Source organism: Astatotilapia calliptera, chromosome 3 (genome assembly GCF_900246225.1).
Source record: "Astatotilapia calliptera chromosome 3, fAstCal1.2, whole genome shotgun sequence".
NCBI classification, from domain to species: domain Eukaryota; kingdom Metazoa; phylum Chordata; class Actinopteri; order Cichliformes; family Cichlidae; genus Astatotilapia; species Astatotilapia calliptera.
The window spans coordinates 42,591,672-42,612,226 of NC_039304.1; the positions used below are offsets into that span (position 1 = coordinate 42,591,672).

The 20,555-nt window shown below is 39.4% G+C and overlaps 3 protein-coding genes across 4 annotated transcripts in view; 1 reads left to right on the top strand and 2 right to left on the bottom strand.

Annotated features, from left to right (window-relative positions):
- The window catches only part of LOC113019582 (NLR family CARD domain-containing protein 3-like), a 159,948-nt gene that overhangs the window by 72,315 nt on the left and 67,078 nt on the right, over positions 1-20,555 (top strand). The gene's annotated exons all lie outside the window — the stretch shown is intronic.
- The window catches only part of LOC113019580 (NACHT, LRR and PYD domains-containing protein 3-like), a 237,521-nt gene that overhangs the window by 12,674 nt on the left and 204,292 nt on the right, over positions 1-20,555 (bottom strand). Inside the window, exon 8 of the mRNA XM_026163354.1 lies at positions 84-257. Coding sequence (XP_026019139.1) covers positions 84-257 — 174 coding nt within the window. The remainder of the gene's footprint in view (positions 1-83; positions 258-20,555) is intronic.
- LOC113010016 (uncharacterized) lies at positions 9,199-12,266 on the bottom strand. 2 transcript variants are annotated; one of them, XM_026148791.1, is made up of 5 exons: positions 11,777-12,266; positions 10,640-10,890; positions 10,305-10,472; positions 10,089-10,184; positions 9,199-9,638 (listed from the first exon to the last, which is right to left on the bottom strand). In XM_026148791.1, exons 2-5 carry the CDS (start codon positions 10,781-10,783, stop codon positions 9,321-9,323), a joined length of 726 nt encoding a protein of 241 aa, XP_026004576.1. In that variant the 5' UTR covers positions 10,784-10,890; positions 11,777-12,266; the 3' UTR covers positions 9,199-9,320. The 2 variants fall into 2 exon arrangements, with proteins under 2 accessions (XP_026004576.1, XP_026004570.1); XM_026148785.1 differs by having other exon boundaries at positions 10,640-12,266.

Here is a 20,555-nt window from a genome sequence, read left to right on the forward strand (position 1 = left end):
GGCTACAAGTTTTTAACTGTTTAATTTTATCAGTTGAAAACAAAAGAAAAACAATAACAAAAACTGAGTATAACTGATCTTACCTGAGAGTATTCAGTTTACAATGTGGACTCTCTATTGCTGCAGACAGAAGCTTCACGCCTGAATGATTTAGGCTGTTGATACTCAGGTCCAGCTCTCTCAAACTAGAAGACTGGGAGCTGAGAACTGAGGACAGAGCTTGACAACTTTCTTCTGACAGTTTACAGACACTCAGCCTAAATAAAAGAACAAAAGATGACATTTGTGACATTTGTTCAACCTTGAAAAGAAAAATAAATATACTGGAGGGCACTACAAGACATGGTTAATTAAAAATCTCTAAATATAAGTGTTAAATGGAAGAAAACCCTTTAACTTTTCTTAATACAAGCATAACTACAACCCTTTATTGGAATGTAATTTAATGACAGGCTTGTAGATTTAGTAATAAAAGTATACCAGTATGTATTACAATACTTTTTGGTCACTTCCTAATTCTAATGTCTGTCATAACTGTTGGTCGATGCAACTCAACATTATCCGTACTTGTCACATACTGAACCTTTTTTTATAATATGCTTGTTTCAGGAAGCATTCCATCTTTATGAGCTCCATCTCCTCCACCCTCTGCTTATAAAATTTTGAATACAAACTTTAAGTCTCGTAGAAGAAATAATTTCTGGCCCCTGGATGCAAGTAAGATCTTCTGATTCCTGACTGTGAAATATAATAGCGGAGGTCTTCAAAAGTTGATTCTGTTCATCTGGACGTAGCATTTTCAGTGGGAGAAACATTTTGTCACTCATCCAAGTGACTTCTTCAGTCTCAGCTGACTGCAGGTTTCCCCAATCTTATAAACCGTACGTTTGCATAATGACTAAAACCAGGCCACTGAGGGAACAATGGGCTGGGAGGTCAGTTCCTTAATCTTAATTATGCAAATTCTCATGACCATTGATCAACAACCACTGACAAAACGCACCGATCAAAGACCACTGATCAATGGCCATGAGTATAGAGAGTCAGTATGGTTTACCAAAAATACATAAACAGGGTGCACCTTTAAGATCGATTGTCTGCATGATCAACTCACTCACCTATAACATCTCCCAAATTTCTGGCTTCGATCCTCAACCCGCTGGTGTGCAGCTCTGAACACCACATCACTTGACTTTAGGGCAGGGATAGCTCAGTAGGTAAAGTGGTCGCCCCATGATCGGAAGGTCGGCGGTTCGAATCCACTTAACGGCTACCCTGAGGTACCCCTGAGCAAGGTACCGTCCCTACACACTGCTCCCCGGGCGCCTGCTTAGTGGGCTGCCCACTGCTTCACTGAGTGAATGGGTCAAATGCAGAGAAAAACAAGTATATAAAGTATCCATTATTATTATTATTATTATTTACTTGCATCCCAATCACGGAAAAGTTGGAGGTAGTCTGTAAGAGATTACAGGATGACACCAACCTCAGCAACAGGATCACTCTCAGCTTCGTTCAAGTGTGTTTGCTTTTGGAGCTGTGTCTTCATTCCAACTACTTAACATACAAGGGTCAGTTCTACAGGCAGAAACATGGGTGTGCCATGGGCTCCCCAGTTTCACTCATCATGGCCAATTTGTACTTGGAAGAAGTGGAAAAGAGGGCTTTGCTATCCTACCCTGGAACACCACCAAGCCATTGATTCAGATATGTGGATGACACCTGGGTGAAAAATCAAATCTCAGGATTTTCCGCAATTCACGGATCACATTAATAATAATGGATTGGATTTATATAGCGCTTTTCAAGGCACCCAAAGCACTTTACAATGCCACTATTCATTCACACACTGGTGGAGGTAAGCTACAGTTGTAGCCACAGCTGCCCTGGGGCAGACTGACAGAAGTGAGGCTGCCATATCGCGCCATCGGCCCAACACCAGTAGGCGGTAGGGTAAAGTGTCTTGCCCAAGGACACAACGACCAGGACAGAGAGCCCGGGGATTGAACCGGTGACCTTCCGGTTACAGATACGCTTCCCAACCCCCTGAGCCACAGGAGTGACCGTGGCTCAGGGTGGACTGACATATCAAATTCACCAGGGAGGATATGAAAAGCGGCAGGTTAGCCTTCTTAGACTGTGAGATTTCCATCAGTAATGGGGGACATCTAAAAGCTGACGTGTACCGTAAACCTACACATACGGATCAGTATTTAAGGTTTGACTCTCATCATCCACTGGAGCACAAACTGGGTGTCATTAGGACGCTACAACAAAGAGCGAACACCATCCCCACTAACACAGCGGAAACCTGCAGTAAGCTGAGACTGAAAAAGTCACTTGGATGAATGACGAAATGTTTCTCCCACTGAAAACGCTACGTCCAGATGAACAGAATAAACTTTTGGAGATTTAATTTTCTGGATGATCGAGAATCCATCAAGACATAATAGTAGAGGGCACAATTCTAACAACAGCGTAATTCTAGGTGTTTAATGTGAGTATCAGCATACTTATAAGAATAATTGAATAAAACAGTGTTCATGTTAAAAGATGGATGTAAAGGCGATGAGCTGAAATGCTGACATAAGTGGAACGTCTTTGCTTTCTGAAATTGATCATTTATAATGTCATTTATAATACAATTTTTAAAAAGATTTTGAATGCTGCAGAACCCATCACAGTTTTTGGATTTGTTAATTGCTAACCTGATTTTTTTGTTAAGTAGAATCAACATTTCAAAACTAAAGCTATGATCACATATTTACTTACAGAGCTTGGTTGGAGGCTTTGACCACTGGCAGCAGCCTCAGAAGAGCCTCCTCTGAAGCAGAGTATTTCTTCAGGTCAAACACATCCAGATCTTCTTCTGATGACAGTAAGATGAAGACCAGAGCTGACCACTGAGCAGGAGACAGATAATTTGCGGAGAGAAGTCCTGTACTCATGCGCTGTTGGATCTCCTCCACTAGAGAACAGTCATTCAGTTCATTCAGACAGTGGAACAGATTGATGCTTTTCTCTGCAGACAGATTCTCACTGAGCTTCTCCTTGATGTACTGGACTGTTTTCTTATTGGACTGTGAGTTACTTCCTGTCTGTGTCAGCAGACCTCGTAGAAGAGTTTGACTGGTCTGCAGTGAAAGACCCAGGAGGAAGCGGAGGAACAAGTCCAGGTGTCCATTTGGACTCTGTAAGGCCTTGTTCACAGCAGTCTGGTAGAAGTGTTTCTCTGAATATTCTTTCATTTCAGACTTCAGGGAGGTTGTTTGTTCATCTTCCAGCAGATTGAGTCCAGAGTTGATGAAGGTCAGGTGGACATGAAGAGCAGCCAGAAACTCCTGAACACTCAGATGGATGAAGCAGAACACCTTGTCCTGGTACAGTCCTCTCTCCTCTTTAAAGATCTGTGTGAACACTCCTGAGTACACTGAGGCTGCTCTGATATCGATGCCACACTCTGTCAGGTCTGATTCATAGAAGATCAGGTTTCCTTTCTGCAGCTGATCAAAGGCCAGTTTTCCCAGAGACTCAATCATCTTCCTGCTCTCTGGACTCCAGTGTGGATCTGTCTCGGCTCCTCCATCATACTTGACCTTCTTCACCTTGGCCTGAACCACCAGGAAGTGGATGTACATCTCAGTCAGGGTCTTGGGCAGCTGTCCTCCCTCTCTGGTTTCCAGCACATCCTCCAGAACTGTAGCAGTGATCCAGCAGAAGACTGGGATGTGGCACATGATGTGGAGGCTTCGTGATGTCTTGATGTGGGAGATGATCCTGCTGGCCTGCTCCTCATCTCTGAATCTCTTCCTGAAGTACTCCTCCTTCTGTGGGTCAATGAACCCTCTGATCTCTGTCACTCTGCCAACACACTGTGGATGGATCTGATTGGCTGCTGCAGGTCGTGTGGTTATCCAGAGTCGAGCAGAGGGAAGCAGTTTCCCCCTGATGAGGTTTATCAGCAGCGCATCCACTGAGGTGGACTTTCTAGGGTCAGTTAGGATTGTAGTTTTGTGGAAGTCCAGAGGAGGTCGACACTCATCCAGACCATCAAAGATGAACACAACCTGGAAGTCTTCAAAGCTGCAGATTCCTGCTTCTTTGGTTTCAGTAAAGAAGTGATGAACAAGTCCCACCAAGCTGAACTTTTCCTCTTTCAGCACATTCAGCTCTCTGAAAGTGAATGGAAATATGAACTGGATGTCCTGGTTGGCTTTGTCTTCAGCCCAGTCCAGGGTGTATTTCTGTGTTAAGACTGTTTTCCCAATGCCAGACACTCCCTTTGTCAGCACTGTTCTGATTGGTTTATTTCTTTCAGATGAGGCTTTAAAGATGTCTTCTTGTCTTATTGTTGTTTCTGGTCTGTCTGGTTTCCTGGATGCTGTTTCAATCTGTATGACCTCATGTTCATTATTGACCTCTGCAGTCCCTCCCTCTGTGATGTAGAGCTCTGTGTAGATCTGATTCAGAAGGGTTGGGTTTCCTGCTTTAGCGATGCCTTCAAACACACACTGGAACTGCTCTACCAGGTTAGACTTGAATTTAAGCTGACAGTTTTGAAGAGCCTCTGAATTTGAAACAGAAGATGATATGATTGGCCAATTGCCGTTTATGTAGTGTGAATAACTTCATTTATTTGCCTCTTGGTAACTTTTGTTTAGATCTCATCAGATATTTAGGATTTTTTGAACTATGGTCCAAAAACTTCTATTTTTAATCATTTTAATTTATTTAACATTAAATTGCAAGAACAGACACCCCAATGTGCTTTATATTGTGAAGTAAAGACTACAATAATATAGAGAAAACTCCAAAATTCAAAGGACCCCAGTGATTTGATGAAAGTGGTCTGATCATTTAGTAATTAATCCTTTGTAGTATATCATTTATTTTTTTAAGAATTTCGGGGTGTGCTAGCTAAGCTTGACCTTCAGATAAGCATACCCATGTTTCAGCTGTCTCAGCCTGACACTCTCTGACTCAAGGTGTGAAGTTGTTAGTCACTTCTTGTTCTCATTCAGTGAATATACAGGTAGAAATGTCATAGAATTTGAGATTGTGTTCTACACTGCTGAAGAACAATCATATAGAGTAGGCTCAGATGGTATCCATATCCCCCCTTCACTTTTTTCACTTTTCTTATGTTGCAGCCTGATGCTATAGTCATTGAAATGACTTAGTCCCCTCGTTAAAGAACAGAAATTTTTGTAATTGCAGTCTCAAATCTTTTTGAGAATGATGGAGATTTTCTACTATTCTTCTTTGCAAATCCTCTCAGACTCTCAGTGAGTTACTCTAGAACATTTGCAGAGTTGTCCCAAAGCCACAGCTGTGATGTCTTTATGTAATTATATTTATGTCATAAAAAAAACAAAATTAGATATGTACACAAAGTAGAACTCATGCACTTTTGAGTGTCTGCTTTACATGCACTGTTACAGTTTTACATACTCGCAGGCAGCTCTCTGCACTGGGAGAAAAATTCCTGCTCATGGAAAAGACTTGGTTTTGACTGTGTGGATGTGGAGCCCAAAGAAGGTCAGGGTTCTAATGTGATTGGTTTTGCTGTGCAGCTTTGGAAATACTGACAAGTGGCACTGGATGATTTAATGTTAAAGAAATATTTTAAACCAGAAGATTCAGAGGCAAGTTCTGAAGCCTGTGCACGGCTGGCTGGCCCATTAATCTATTGTACAGTATTACATACTGTAACTTCTATGAGTAAAGCAAAAATCATCATAATGAGAAGCACACATCACTCCAAAGAAAATTGTTTCTTAGTTAACTGAGTAAACTTGCCATTTTTGGGAGCATTTCAAGTTGATATACATCAATACAACCATTATAGCCCAAATTGTAATATGTCTGCATTAAGTGCATAGTAATTACATAAATTGCAAAAAAGTGCAATAAACTACAAAATTTTTTTTAAATTGTTTTTGTTTTTTTAACATATATTTCTAGAGAAATTTAAGAGGCTTATCCCTCAAAACTGTAAATACAAAAAAGTTGCACAAAATAGTTTCACACCACAGGAACAAACAACTAAATTCTTACCTTCTGATAAACGCGATGAAACTTCCTGGGCTGACGGACTTCCTGTTGGAGGAAAGTGTCTCTTGAATCATGAACTGGTCTTTTTAAAACTGAAAACCTGCTTCACTTCAAAATAATGTAAATATAATATTTGTACTAAAAGAACCTGATTAGAGAGGCGCAAAATTAAAAAGTCAGACTAAAACTGTTTAATACCTTCATAATAGAGCTAGACGATATGGCCTGAAATCCATATAATTGGAATCACGTGCGGTAACGATATATATTGCAATATATTCTTTTCTTCTTTATAGCGTATTTTCCACACTATAAGGCACACTAAAAATCCATTAATTTTCTCAAAAATCGAGAGTGTGCCTTATGAATGAATTCTGGTTGTGCTTACTGACCTCGAACCGATTTGGGCGTGCAGAAATCTGTTAAAAAATGTTTTAGTAGAACTTTGGTGAGCCGCACTGCTTCCTGCCGTAGTGAGGAGCTTTGCGGAGTAATCTGGTTGCAAAACTCCGTCCGCTTCAGGTCCCAAAGTCAAACGAACACTGAGAGTTAAAGACGGTGTAAATTCTTTGATTTTTAATAAAATCATCAGCGTTGCTGCTTTAGCAGGTGTAACAATTAAGTTTTACATCCAGGCATCCATGGAAACAGAATTTATTAAATTTAACGGAGTTACAAGTTAACAGTAACTAAACATGACATACCATGTTCTGACTCAGAGATTTTTGAAAGTAATTCAAACGTACAGCTCTGCTATCACTTCCAACATAAATGAAGACAGAAAACTAAACAGCAGTGGCGTTTGTAGGGTTACTGAAGTTTGGCTAGCTGGTATATAATGTTGTGCTACGTGATTGCTTGTGACACAGCTATGTTATCATAACATTAGCACAGTGAAGCTGGAGGATGAACGCTAACTTTTTTTTCTCCACTCGATAAAAGTTAACGTGAGGGACTCTGGTGGTCAGGGACAAATGCAATCGCATAGCAGGATGCTATACACGGGCCAAACTTCAGTCAGGAGAACAACTGAGATCATTCATCCACAATACGAGGTTAGTTATTAATATACTGCAACAACATGGGAACAGAGCAGCTGCGAGAGAATTCAACATTATTGAATCAATGTTATGGAAGAAGCGCAGTTTTTGGCTTTCCACATATTTCAAAAGTGTTTCATCTCTTTGCTATAACTGTCGCCCGCCATAATTTGCAGATGATAATGGTTGTAGCCGCTGCGATGCTTTCAACCAAAACAGACGCAGCTTGATGACATCATCAACATGCGCTATATAGTCAAAATCTCTATCGTTGGCCAAATTTATATCGCTTCTATCGTATATCGTTTATATTGCACACCCCTACTTCATAAAATAAATTGTGACGATGTCATGTCTGCATACCGTGTTTGCATATCTGTGTCTGCATACCGTGGGTGTTTGTTTCTCTTTCCTCTGACTGACCTGCATTCATCTTCTTTAAAATCGACCTTGCCACCTCGATCACGTGGTCTGAATACGCCTGCACCATCACTTCTACTGTTTTCAGTCTGTCTGCGTTCTCCAGCAGGCTCTTATAGATTTTGGTGAAGTCACCTCCAGGTTCATACTGCAGGTAAAAGTGGAAAAGCTTCAGCTCCTCCTCTCCCAGTTTCTTCAACATTTCAAGCAGCTGCACTGGTGAGGGCTTCTCCATCTCTGACTGTAAAACATGAGAATATGTGAATCACGGTTTCATCTCATCTATTTTTTTTAACTTATTTACTATAGTTCACAACAGATTACATGTTTAATCTGAATTATGGGAGACACCTGCCTAGTCACTGTTTCAGGGCTCCTCCTCAGTGAAGCTGCTGTCGTGTTTCCAGTTTCATTTATTGTGAACTGTGTTGCTGTTTTGCTCCTGTTGTTCTGCCTCACCTCGTTGGGGCTTTGGATTTGTTTTGGTTTTATTTAGCCAATTCTGAACTATTGTCTGCACTCCTGTTTCTGTGGCTGGCTAGAGTGATCTTCTGCCGCATATCATCAAATATTGCCTCCGCTTGCTTCTCCCAGAGTGCGGGGAGCTGCACCGGACTATGATCAAGGCTTGAACAATTATAGCCACACTGTAAAACCCAATAAGTTAATTTTACTCAAAACTTTTGGTGAAACTGATTACATAAAATATTTTAAGTAACTAAAACTTAAAAATAAAAGTTAAATAAACACACTTTATTTATTAGCTTTAGATAAATATTTTTAAGTACCATTGATAAATGTTTTTATGTTATATCCACATTTTTGGTTTAGTACTCTCTACTTGATATTTTGAGTTTCAAGTACAAATCTAGCTCAAGTAACTTTAAGGAATTAATTTTTAGTTTCAAAATGTTAACCATTTTAAGCTAATACAACTCAAAAATTTTAAATACAAATGCTTGTAATATCCAAATCTACTGTGTTTTGAATTTGATAAAAAAAAAAAAAGTGCCCAAAATAATTACACTTGTAAAAACATAAGACAGAAAATATAAATTCAAGTTACAGATTTATTGAGTTACTTTGACACAAAAAGCCCAAGGTAGCACAAGGTTACAATATTAGAAATAAAGAATTTCACAACATGTTTTAAGAGTATTCAAATTTGATTAACACATGAGTATGGCCTTTTTATTAAAAAAACAAACAAAAGGAAAAGAAAATCCTGCATTATTAGGTGGGAAAACCGAATGAAAGTAATAGTATAGTGCAGCTAATACACTGAAATATAATTGGTAACCTTTTTAATATGCCAGTACTGTGGTTATGCAAAATGCACATTTGTAGAGTGCAATCACAGTCTCAACAACAAAGCAATAAAGTTTTAAATAGAAAAATACTTCTTTAGAGACATAAACAAAGTGTTATAAACCTCCTTAGCGCCTTATGTCAGTTATGAGTAGTTCAGGAGGAACGTTCCTTAAGTGACATTCAAGATCCCACCTAGAAGCCAGAAATGAGATTGTCCTTCATTTTCTCTATAGATTTACAGTTATCTGACTAAAAACACAATCAAAATCAACTAAAACACAAGTGATGATGGGGGGAAAAAAATAAATAAAAATAATAAAATCACCCCTTTTACTTTGGATGTGGCTTTTAGATAATGAAGTATGAAACAGAGTCTGCAAAGATTTCTTTATTCTATTCTCTCTTTTTATAAAAAACTTATCCAGACTTGGAAACATGATAAACTGAATTACTTGCTTTAACAGGCACTTGAGGGCTGTGTAGGAATCCTGGACATTATTCTGCTGCCAAAAGATCATTTTTAAGACTCAGCACTTTGGGCTTCAACTTCCCACCCTTCAGACCCATCAAAACTTTCTGAATAAAGTCAAAAATGTTAGCCAAACATTTTGGGTAGCTTAGGTGCAGGACGTCAGTCAGTCCAAATATTACTAGAAATGCATCAGCCAGGGTGGTGAAAACAATGATCATGTTACCCTCGACCAAAACTGCAGTCTTCTCAGGGCAGAAGAATGTTGCATCGCTGGAATTGGCTCTGATCAGGAGGAGTCCAAGTGGCACTTCACTAATATCTGGTCTATCAGAATGCATCATCTACAGAAAACAAAATTACTACATGTTAGTGCATTCCTATTTCTCTTAGTTTCATCTATACAAGTCACATTTCTGGATTATTACTAGCTCAGAAATCAATTGTTTGAACAACAAAAAAGCCACAACACACCAAGATTTGAGAAAACAAACTGACAAAAATAGTACTTTTAGTAAAGCAAAGTCATACCTCTTCGTAGCAATAACAACAGAAAGTCAATAGGAGTTATATATTTTTTTCATTTGTACAGTGATGTATGGTTGGGCTAGGAACATTATAGAAGGTCTACGCACATTAAAAACATGTAGTGTTTCCATTATGTGACATGGACACTGTTGTAGACAGATCCAAGCATGGAGATGCTTCTCAAACTGTCAAAGTGTCATAATGTTTTGAGAAATCTAAACAAGGATGCTACTAAGATATTGTTCACAACTTTGTCCAAAACTTACATCCCATGTTTTGATGAAGGTAGAGGTGTCTTCGTACAAATAGGCAGAGAGGGCATGAAGCACACCAGCACTTTGGGCATGGATATCAGCTTGTTCCTACATCACAAGAACATTTTTATTTTAAATTATTGGCTAACCTAGTCAAGAATGGTAATTAAAATTGAAAAATTGATCAAATCAAATGAAGCTCAAAAAACAAGACAAAAACTCACTAACCTGGAGATTATAGCTTCTGAAGAGCTGAGACAGGACATCAGACACGTTCCCTGTGCAAACAGCTTTCTTTCTGAATAAGCTCTGGAGCCGGGGAGCATGTTGGTCCAGCACAGCATAAAAGTGGTTCTTCAGGTGGAGGTTTGTAATCCTGTGGAATTCTGCACAGATCTGAACACACAGGATACATTTGTGTTTACAAGTTTCAATTAGTCTATAAATCTTTGCAAAATACATCAAAATCCTTACACTCCAAAGGCATAATTTGTTCAGACAGGCCAGATAACAGGGGTTGATATAAAATACATCTTGTTAGATACATCTATATACATTCTTACCTGGGACTGGGATTTCAGAGTAGGCCAGCAATCCAGGATCTGACCTACTGGTAGGTCATCATTGATGATCTCTTTGCATTGCAAGGCCAAAGTTGTGAGCATCAGCTTTGTAATCAGGATTCTTTTCACTTTTCTCGACTTCATCTACAATCTGTAGTCTTAGCTGGTCAAGGTAAACAGCATCTTCACCCCTGAAAATTTACTTCTGCCCTGGCATGGACATAACAGTAAAACACAGAAGACAAGACAGACTACACAGAGAACAGAAAAGACACACAACCAAGGAGACACAGATGAAACATAACCAGCCCAGAACTCAACTAAACCTTAACTAATAATAACAACAATACAAGAACTTCACCTCATTTCAATATAACATAAGAAAGCAAAACTACAAAATAAACTCAAAATGCTGGTTCACAGACCCAGCCCCTGACAGATAAAAAACTAAGTCTTTCACTAATGAACACTGGGCATCAGAATAAAATAAAACGAAAAAATAACTGTTTGGTAAATATATTATTGATGGATTCACCCTTAAGCTAACCTAAAATAGACCAGGCACAACAATTTTACAGTTCAGAAGATTCTACATTTCAACTTGGTATACATAACTATTTGCAATGTAAACCAAGTTCTACCGCGTAATTATGTAATGATTATTCACTGCTTTTGTAAGTATGTCCTGTGCCTACAATTTTGCTGCCCCAGTTTTAATATGTACAACTCCAGAGAACTAAACGTAAGTTTTAAGTTCCACTAGTTAGCAAATGGGCTAGCCAATATCAATATCCACGTATGCGCTAAGTGTGAAGCAGCGCAGCAGTGCATATTGATTCAACAATTTAACCACAAGGCAGTTTATAATCTGCAAATCCAGAAATGCCTTCTAAAGACTTCTTTTAAAATAGTAAGAGATTAGAAAAGTTATTAACACATTAGTCCCAGGGACTAATAATGTGTTATACTAAATATGAGCGTATTAGCATAATTCATGCAAACACTTTGGGGCCAAGCCGACATGGATAAAACGACGCATGCATGTAATTCTTAAATGCCTGCTAGAGTTGTACATTTATGACGATAAAAACCCATATTACAACGGAGAACTATAGTTTCAGAAAAAATAAAACTTACCACAAAGCGCTCCTGAAGATGCCGCGAAGGCGGTAAATGCAGCTAGCCAAGTGCAGAGGGTTAGCTGTTCCAGTTCAAAAGTCCGTAACATACCATAGCATGCCCTCCTTTATCCAGCGTCAAAGGCAATGCCGCAAAAAACCCGTTGACAAATGTTTTTATTTCTGTTCGGATATTAACGTTCCACAAGTTTCTTTCGGGGTAATGAGCGGGCATTCGCACTCGAAGCGAGGAATCCAAGATGGTTGCCAGCACTTCATAAAGAAACAGGTGGCGCACGTAGGTACGTACGTAGGCACGTAAGTGACGTCAGTGTTAAAACTCAAATTATTTGAGCGCAATGCTAGAAACTAATCAATATATTCAAGTACTGATAACTTGAAAAAACAAAATTGTTCAAACTACTCAAAAAAATAAAGGTGTATGAACTTATAACAGGTTTTTAAGTAGTTGGAACTCATTTCATTTATCAAAGTATTACTATTCGGTCTTACAGTGCAGTAAAAGCTTGGTTGGACTCGTGGGGTGCAAGTTTCGTATGCATGTGCATGTGCGCGGTTTGTTTTATTATAGATTAAAGTTTTTTTTATTTCTTTTTATTATAATCTGTAGCGAGCTTGTGGCTCGGTGTCATTTTATTCTTTTAGCCTGTTGTCCCATGCTTTTATATTTTTTTGTGAACGGAAGATGCTCCAGTTGCCCTGGGACCATAGGTGGTTGGTCGTCTTCACACTTTCCTTTGTACAGCACTAGGTGCAGGCTATAGTGTTTGTTCCCTTTCTGTGTGATTTTCTTTTGGATCCACAGCTGCTGCTAAGTCCTAGTTCAGTGATTGTTTTATTGTAATTTAGGACACTGTCAACAACAACGCTGCATTCAGTTTTCTTATTGTTTTATTCATTATTTTATTCAGATTACATTAGATTAGATAAAAATTTATTAATCCCTCTGTATTATAAAACTGTGTTATTATTTGAGCTAACCTGCCTCAAGGTGCATCCTTGAACCTTTTATTTGCTTTTATCCCCCTTTTTAAAAAAATAAATATATTTCCTGGGTCTGAAATCCCCCTTGGTGGCATTGTCCTTTTATTATTTTTTAATCTAACCTCTCTGACCACTTAGTCACACATATTTGATTTAGTGGAAGTTCAGAATCAGAATCAGAAAGGGTTTTATTGCCAAATGTTGAGCAGGTTTACAACATTAGGAAATTGCTGCGGTGCTTCAGTGCAAACATACTGTCATAAATTGCGCTTAAATAGACATGAAAAAATAAAAGTAAGAATAAGAATTAAAAGTGCTACGTGGAAAGATATATGCATGAGTGCAGGTGGTGATCAGTGCCAAACATGGAATGATGCAGTGAACACAGTGTAGGGTCATGTGTTAGTGGTGGGAACAGTCGTACGTTTATTGTTCATGTGTCCAACAGCAGAGGGTTACAGCACCAACTGTCAGAGAATCCAGTAATCCAGTTTTGAGATCTCCAAATGTTGATTCTGTTCATCTGGACGTAGCGTAAAAACGCCTTGACGTGGGAAAACACAGACGTGGGAAAAACGTTTTGTCACTCATCCAAGTGACTTCTTCAGTCTCCAAAATCAATGAATCAATCAATCTTTATTTATAAAGCACTTTTCATACAAAAATGTAGCACAAAGTGCTTTATCCAACTCACTCCCCACACTCTCATTAACATAAATGATCATGGATGCATACACACACATCCCCCCACACACACACACTCTTAAAGAGTAAAATTGGGCTGGGTACACATGATCACAGGGAGCTGTCTGCACCGGGAGCTGGTCACAGACCGCAGCCTCCAGGCCGGGCACACGGCAGGAGGAAGCCCCCCAGCCAGGCTGAGACTGAAGAAGTCACTTGGATGAGTGATGAAACGTTTCTTCCACAAAATGCAGATGAACAGAATCAACATTTGGAGATTTACTTTCCTGAATGATTGAGAATGCATCAAGACAGTTTTGAGATCCCTTCCCAGACGCCTTAATGCCCACTTAAATCCTGGGCCGTCTGACCTCAGGAAATCACATGATAGAGTGGGGCTAGTTTTCACAATGAGCTCACCCAGAACCCTTGGCTGATTGTGAAATACACCCATTTTCACACCTCGGGTTGTGTGATTAGGTAGAGTTTCATTAGGAGGTCCATTCTCACTTTTGGGGGGGACACCCCCACAAGGCAAAATGTAGGACTCCACCATTTTACCCTAGAACTGAAGAAGCTTCTCGGATGAGAGGTGAAACATCTTCAAGCAACTTAAAATGTCCAGATGCCTTTTTTCCTTCCAAGCTCCTTAGACATCCAAAAGTTGATTCTGTTCATCTGGACGTAGCGTTTTCAGTGGGACAAATGTTTCGTCACTCATCCAGTCTCAGGTCATTTCCTTGATCATTAATATGCAAGTTCTCATGACCACTGGTCAATGGCCATGAGTACCATTCACAAAGAGTTGGGGAATGGCTGCAATCACAGCATTGTAAGATGGGGACAGATGTACCCTTAGGCCCCCTCCTCGATTCAGAGATGGCCTTTCCTTTTTCCATTTTGACTCCACGCTCTAACCAGCGTTCCTCCCTGTCCAGGATGTGAACATCCTCATCATTGAAAGACTGTCCACTGGCGTGTAGATGTAAATAGACTGCAGAGTCCTGGCCTAAGGTTTCTGTGTTGTGCCAACCACTTCTCCAGAGGTTTGGTTTCTCTGATGTATAAATCCTGACAATCCTCCTGGCACTTAACAACATACACTAAGTTACTCTGTTTTCTTTACTTCCCGATCCAGGATTCAGAGAGTCTCAGCAGAGTTAATGTGTTGGAGAATTGGACATTCCAGTTTATTCAAACACAGCTGCAGTCAGAGAAAAAGATGTAGAGACAGAGGAACATCACGTGACTCAAGAAGAGTTATTTAAACTGTATAGACACAGAAGACAGCTGCATCGCTTGATGCCTTCAGTGACCATGTTCCTGTTAAACACAGTTACATTTTTAACAGGTTTTGGGGGTTTTTAAGGTTTTTGTTTTTTTTACTGAAAATCATTTCAAGAACTTCTTAGTCACCGTTATGTTTTATTGAGTATGGTCATTACTGTTTTCTGCTCAGTGACAGAGGAAGTAGACTCTTTAACTTCCTGTGGTCAAAGTCATTAACTCTTTAGTGTTTCTCCCAAAATCAGGACTCACAGAGAAAAAAATCAAGAAAAAAAACAGGAAGTGTGTTTGCTAAGCTGTTGCTATGTGTGCTGATGTCATACAGGCTAGGTTGTGGGGGAAGTATAAAACAGAGAAACCTCAGGCTGTTCTCTTCTTCCTGTTCTGGTCAACGGTCATCTTCCTACCCATTTTTTATGTGCTAAAAATAAATATATTTTGATTTCACACAAAATGTAATCAAATGGAAAAGTCTCTTTTTAAAACTTGTTTTATTAGTTTTAAGCTTTTAACTTTATGCATCAACCAAAAATGTAATTATATGCAACATTCTCTGACTAGAAGAAATTAGTTTAACATTTAAACCTATTTTCTACACATTCCAACACATAAAATAGTTTAGTGTTTAGTATAGTGTTTACACTCAGTCTTTCAAATAGATGCAAGTAAAACACAGCAGAAAATAAATAAAATCAAAGACTAGCGGTCCTGTTGCTCTATTTTCACCTGTAAAGCAGGAGTGGGGTAGGCGGAGGTTAACTCGCTGCTTGCTTGGAAGTTTAGGGGTTTTTTTGCTGTAAAAAGAAGTTTTCTTCCCACGCACAACGGACACTAATGTTTTTGTCACTTTTTATGGAATCAAACTCAAAGTAAGGTCAGTACTTCCACGCTTTAAACGCTGCACGCTCATACTCTCTCCCACAATCGATATGTGATCCATTGTTGATCTGCACACAGCTGTTGTCACAAACGTCGCACTCGCTTACGTCACTGTCATGAGACATAGTCGCAAAAAAAATCACGGTTTTAGTAACACAGTAACGCAGCGTTCCTAGGGGAAAGTAATAGTAATCTAATTACCGTTTTTGCAATAGTAATCCCTTACTATACTCATTACTTGAAAAAAGTAATCAGATTACAGTAACACATTACTTGTAACATGTTACTGTAATGTGTTACTGTAATCCGATTAATCAGATTTCACCATCCTCAACAACTCCAAATGTTTCCAGCTGCACATTCATCACATCAGGAAAACAATGGTGGCAAAACTGACCAAAGGCTCATGTTTGTCTGTGAGCAGCATCAATTAAACCCCTTTGGCCTCTCCGCTTTTCTACAATTCCCCCATGGGAGAGGTTGGTATCATTTCTTTTCCAACACTGTACAACACTGTACAGTGTTGGACACACCCGATGTTACTGGTTGTCTTTTCAGTACAATTATTATGCCAGATTTTGCTAGATGCTGTAAATGTGTAGTACACATGTGCTGCATATGTGTTATAGGCACTCTCATTGCTAGCATGAATAAATAATTCTTGCTAGTTTAGAAGTTGTGATGGGTTGAGCTAACGCTCTTCCCTATTGTTTGTATTTGGTTGAAGGAGCTGGAGCAAGCAAGTTAATGACTTGGAGGCTTTCCTTTCTTTTTACCTTTCTTTGATAGGAATGTTGAATTTTGTGTTGTTTTTCTCTTATCTTGTCTCAAATATGTTTAATGTAAAAATAAACGTGCACCCCTTTTCTACAAATTCCCCTGTGGGAGAGGAGCTGGAGCAGATGAGTTAATTACTTGTAGGTCTTTCTTTCTTTTTACCTTTCATTGTCAAACACAACGCAGGGATACACCGGTTACATTATCACACTCATTTGCACAAACAATAAAAGGGGGAAGAGCGTTTAACACTGGGCCTCGTTGGTCCAGGTGCGAGTCCGTTACCGTGAACTAAGTGCTGGAACTAAGCTGCACACAGCTGATGCCAGGAAAACATTACAGCTTGCTTCACTTACCTTCACGTGGCGCTTCACAGAGAGTTATCAGCATCAGTTAGGAGAAACGGGAAGTTCAGGACAGAAAAAGTCAAGTTTGAGCAGGAAGAAAACACCCATAAAGTTGTGTGAGGCCCTCTCCACAATCTGAATCGTTAGAAACTGTCTGTGCTACATTCAGGTGCACCTCGGAAACTCCCAAATCTCAGGCAGGTTTTCCAAAGGAGATTTTATTTCTGCTGGTTTTCCTGTTTGAAACACAAACATGTGTCATCACTTCGTTGCTCTTCTTAGTTTGAATATTTCAGCACTAAACTGATTGTCTAATGATTATATTTGAAGAATTATTACTTATGGCAGCAAAGTTTGAATGGAGCTCTCTGTCTGTGCTGATTTGTCGCCCTCTGGAGGTCAAAGCACAAAGTGCATGATGTCACTATAACCACCAGAGTGACAGGAAGTGTTTTTAATTGACTGAAACACTGAAATGATGCTAACGGCTGTCGTTAGGCTCACTGACAGCAGTGCTGATGTGTTCATGTCAAACACTGGATCAGGTCAGACTCCTTCATCCTTCTCCAGCTTGAGGCTGCCCTCAGACCCACAGGAGCTCTGACCTTTGACCTCCTGTGACCTATAAAAATGTTGTTTATTGTAAGCTTTTAATGTCCACAAGCATCAGACCAGCTGATTTAGCCTTGAAGCAGTTTGTTAATAACAATAGCTATTACAAGCTCTTTGAATTTTGTTTTTATATTTTTTGAGCCACCAGCTAAAATAAAAGGATGAAGCAGTTCTACAAGAGCAGATGAGAGGTGATATTAATGTGATGAATGCACATTTATGATCATAGTGTACAGTGCCAGGGCAGTGATGTTATCAGCACCATTTGTTTCTGCGTTTGAGGTCAAAGGTCAGCTTCATACCTGACTCATGTTTTTTGTGTTGAACTGCAGAGCTGTCAGTATGTGTAAACTCGTCTTTATTCCCTGATGTAGAAATGTCTTTGACTTGTTTGAACAGTTTATTCTGAGTGGTGTCACTTTCTGTTTTAAAACTTCCTGTCACCACCAATGTTCCCTCTAAATTTTTGTGTGTCTGAGCGAACACACAAACTCCCTGAGCGGTCCCTTTGACCACTGTGAACAACAGCAGACGTGTGCACTGTGGTCACGCCAGCATTGAATCCATCCAAGTTACATGGTTTATTAAAGTAATCAAATTACAACATTTACATTTATGTTAGACTACTTTTAATTTAACTGCTTTATCCCACTTACAATGAAAATTACAAAAAAACTTGTTCGTGACCTGTGCAGTATGTTAACACTATTGGAAGTAAAAATAACTTGAACTCCAATTTTGAAAACACAACTTTCTTTTTTTTATATAAAGCTCTGACTTGTTTTATGAGTCTGTGGTCTGGGAGAGAGTCTGTAACTCTCAGCTATCTGCTGAGGTGTCTGCCCTGGAGGAGAAACCCCAGCACCATGAATATTTTTAAAGAGGCAAGTATTCTGTTAGTAGTGCATTTTTTAGATATTACTTGTTAGATCTTTATTAACAGGATTGTTTGCATCTTTCTGAATACATCTTAGTGACATGGCAGCCATCAGCTGGAAATACAAACCTAGGTCTTGCTTGTGGCACCTCCTCCATCTCTCTGGTGCTGGTCCAGCACATTCAGCACATTTCTGTGCACAACGCAGATTTTCTGTGTGCTAGCAGTGAGCAATTGCGCACACACGCCGCTTAGAGGGAACATTGTTTACAAGTGAAATCCAAGCAACTCAGCAGGAGATGATTTAAGACCATTTTCAAAAGCTCAGTATCTTGAACCATCTTATCAGCTTCATAAATACTTGTGCTTAAAATGCTGCAAAAAGAAAAACGCTACAAAAAGAAAAACGCTGCAAAAGCACACAAAGCACAACGGAAATAGGAAAAAAGACAACAGAAAGCTTCATTTCTAAGGCTACATTAAACATTATCTTTGTTAGAATTACCTTTGAATGTATATTCCAGATATCTGTAGTATTATTAGAATCATGAGATTACAACACATTTACCTCTCCTCCACTTCTTTGAAGCATGTCCCAGTCCTAGCGCACTGGTTAGCATGTTTTGGTTCGTGCAGCTGGTCCGTCGGGTTATTGTCTCCACAAGGAACATTTTCGTTGTCTTTTTTCCTATTTCCGCTGTGCTTTTGCAGCGCTTTTCTTTTTGCAGCGCTTTTCTTTTTGCAGCGTTTTTCTTGAAGTTGCAGTGCAGCGTTTTCCTCTTTGCAGCATTTTTCTTTTTGCAAGTGTTTTCTGAAGTTGCAGTCCATTTGGCCTCTCAGGGCCACCGTAATATCAGCTAGTCAAGTACACACCTACACAGCATGTTAACAAATCGTGAAAAAAAGCCACACAAAAAATGAATGATTGCTGGTAACGGTTTCTATACATTGTATGTACGAAGGGTATGTTGTGACTTAACTTCAAAATTACAGCGGTCCCTCGCTATAACGTGGTTCACCTTTCACCTCGCTGTTTCACAGATTTTTTTAGTGCAAGTTTGCATGCTTATTTTTACGTCACATTGTGTCCTGCGTCCTGATCGCTGCAGACGATTTCCTCCGTGACGTCTCTCCTGTACAGTACAGAATCGCTGCATCGATTGCTAGCAGTGTGACTCTGAAGTGCAGTGCTGTATGTCGACGAAACGTTTTGCACTGTCAAAAAATAAAATTGGCTACTTGATTTCACCTATCGCTGGTTATTTTTAGAACATAACACCCGCGATAAACGAGGGACCGCTGCTTACAGATACTGAGAAATATAACATTTGAATCCCTTTTCACTTTTCTCAAGACTACTGAGTGAATCATAAATTCTAAGGAAATATATTTTTCCAAAGCCAAACAATCAATCTGTCATGATCCTGGGTCATGTTGACCCAGCATTAGGGATGGGTATTGATAAGATTTTAACGATTCCGATTCCATTTTCGATTCTGTTTAACGATTCGATTCCTTATCGATTCTCTTATCGATTCTTTTTTTTTAAAAAGGAGAACACTAAGGTCGATTAGCTTAGAACTGTGTTTTATATCTTCTCTTTGAACAAGATAGAAATTTAGGAGTAACATGGCCTTACAAACCCAACAGTGAGATCTTAAGAGATCCAGCCTACGGCTCTTCAATGGGGTGTCACAGGGTCCCCAGGAAAAAAAATGTATATGTAAAATAATAAAATAAATATTCTCCTGTAGCAATAACAAAGTTTAACATAAATTATTCTGTAGCAATTACACAAGAATATCCAGTAATGTCCTGCCTACAATTAAACACATTCACTTACCAAAGTGAAATTGGGGGCATCTGCTGTGGCAAATGGGTGCAAGCCTTTGACCACAAACTGAGTCACTGCTCGGTGACATTCGTCTATCCAGGCCTGAAAGGAGACGCTACCGGTAGACTGCAGCGAGAACTGCCAGCATCTGAGCCAGACTCTGTCTGTCTCATCATGGTCACTAAATGCAACGCACAGTAATAGCAGGTTTTGTAATAAGGTAAATCGCGCTAACATAATATGCAATGCTAATTGATTAGTTACCTGCAGTATTAACGGGAGAGGACGTGGAAACGCTACCGCTGCTGCTGGGTTGAGCTTCGCTAGTCCGGAGCGGATCAAAAACACGACATTCGTTGAAAGCAATCGCGTGTTTTTTGAGCAAATGCTTTTGCATATTCGTAGTGTTTCCTCCCTCTGATGAAATCTCTACTTTGCAAGTATTGCACGTTGCCCTGTTGTCATCCTTTCTCATAAAGTGTAACCAAACTTTTGA

Bases quoted from the DNA above. Each gene is read 5' to 3' on its own strand.
- LOC113010016 (XM_026148791.1), bottom strand. From the start codon at position 10,783: ATGAAGTCGAGAAAAGTGAAAAGAATCCTGATTACAAAGCTGATGCTC. The intron at 10,185-10,304 runs GTTAGTGAGTTT...CTTGTGATGTAG, and splicing joins TCAGAAGCTATAATCTCCAG to GAACAAGCTGATATCCATGC. The intron at 9,639-10,088 runs GTAAGTTTTGGA...TGTTTTCTGTAG, and splicing joins CCTTCATCAAAACATGGGAT to ATGATGCATTCTGATAGACC.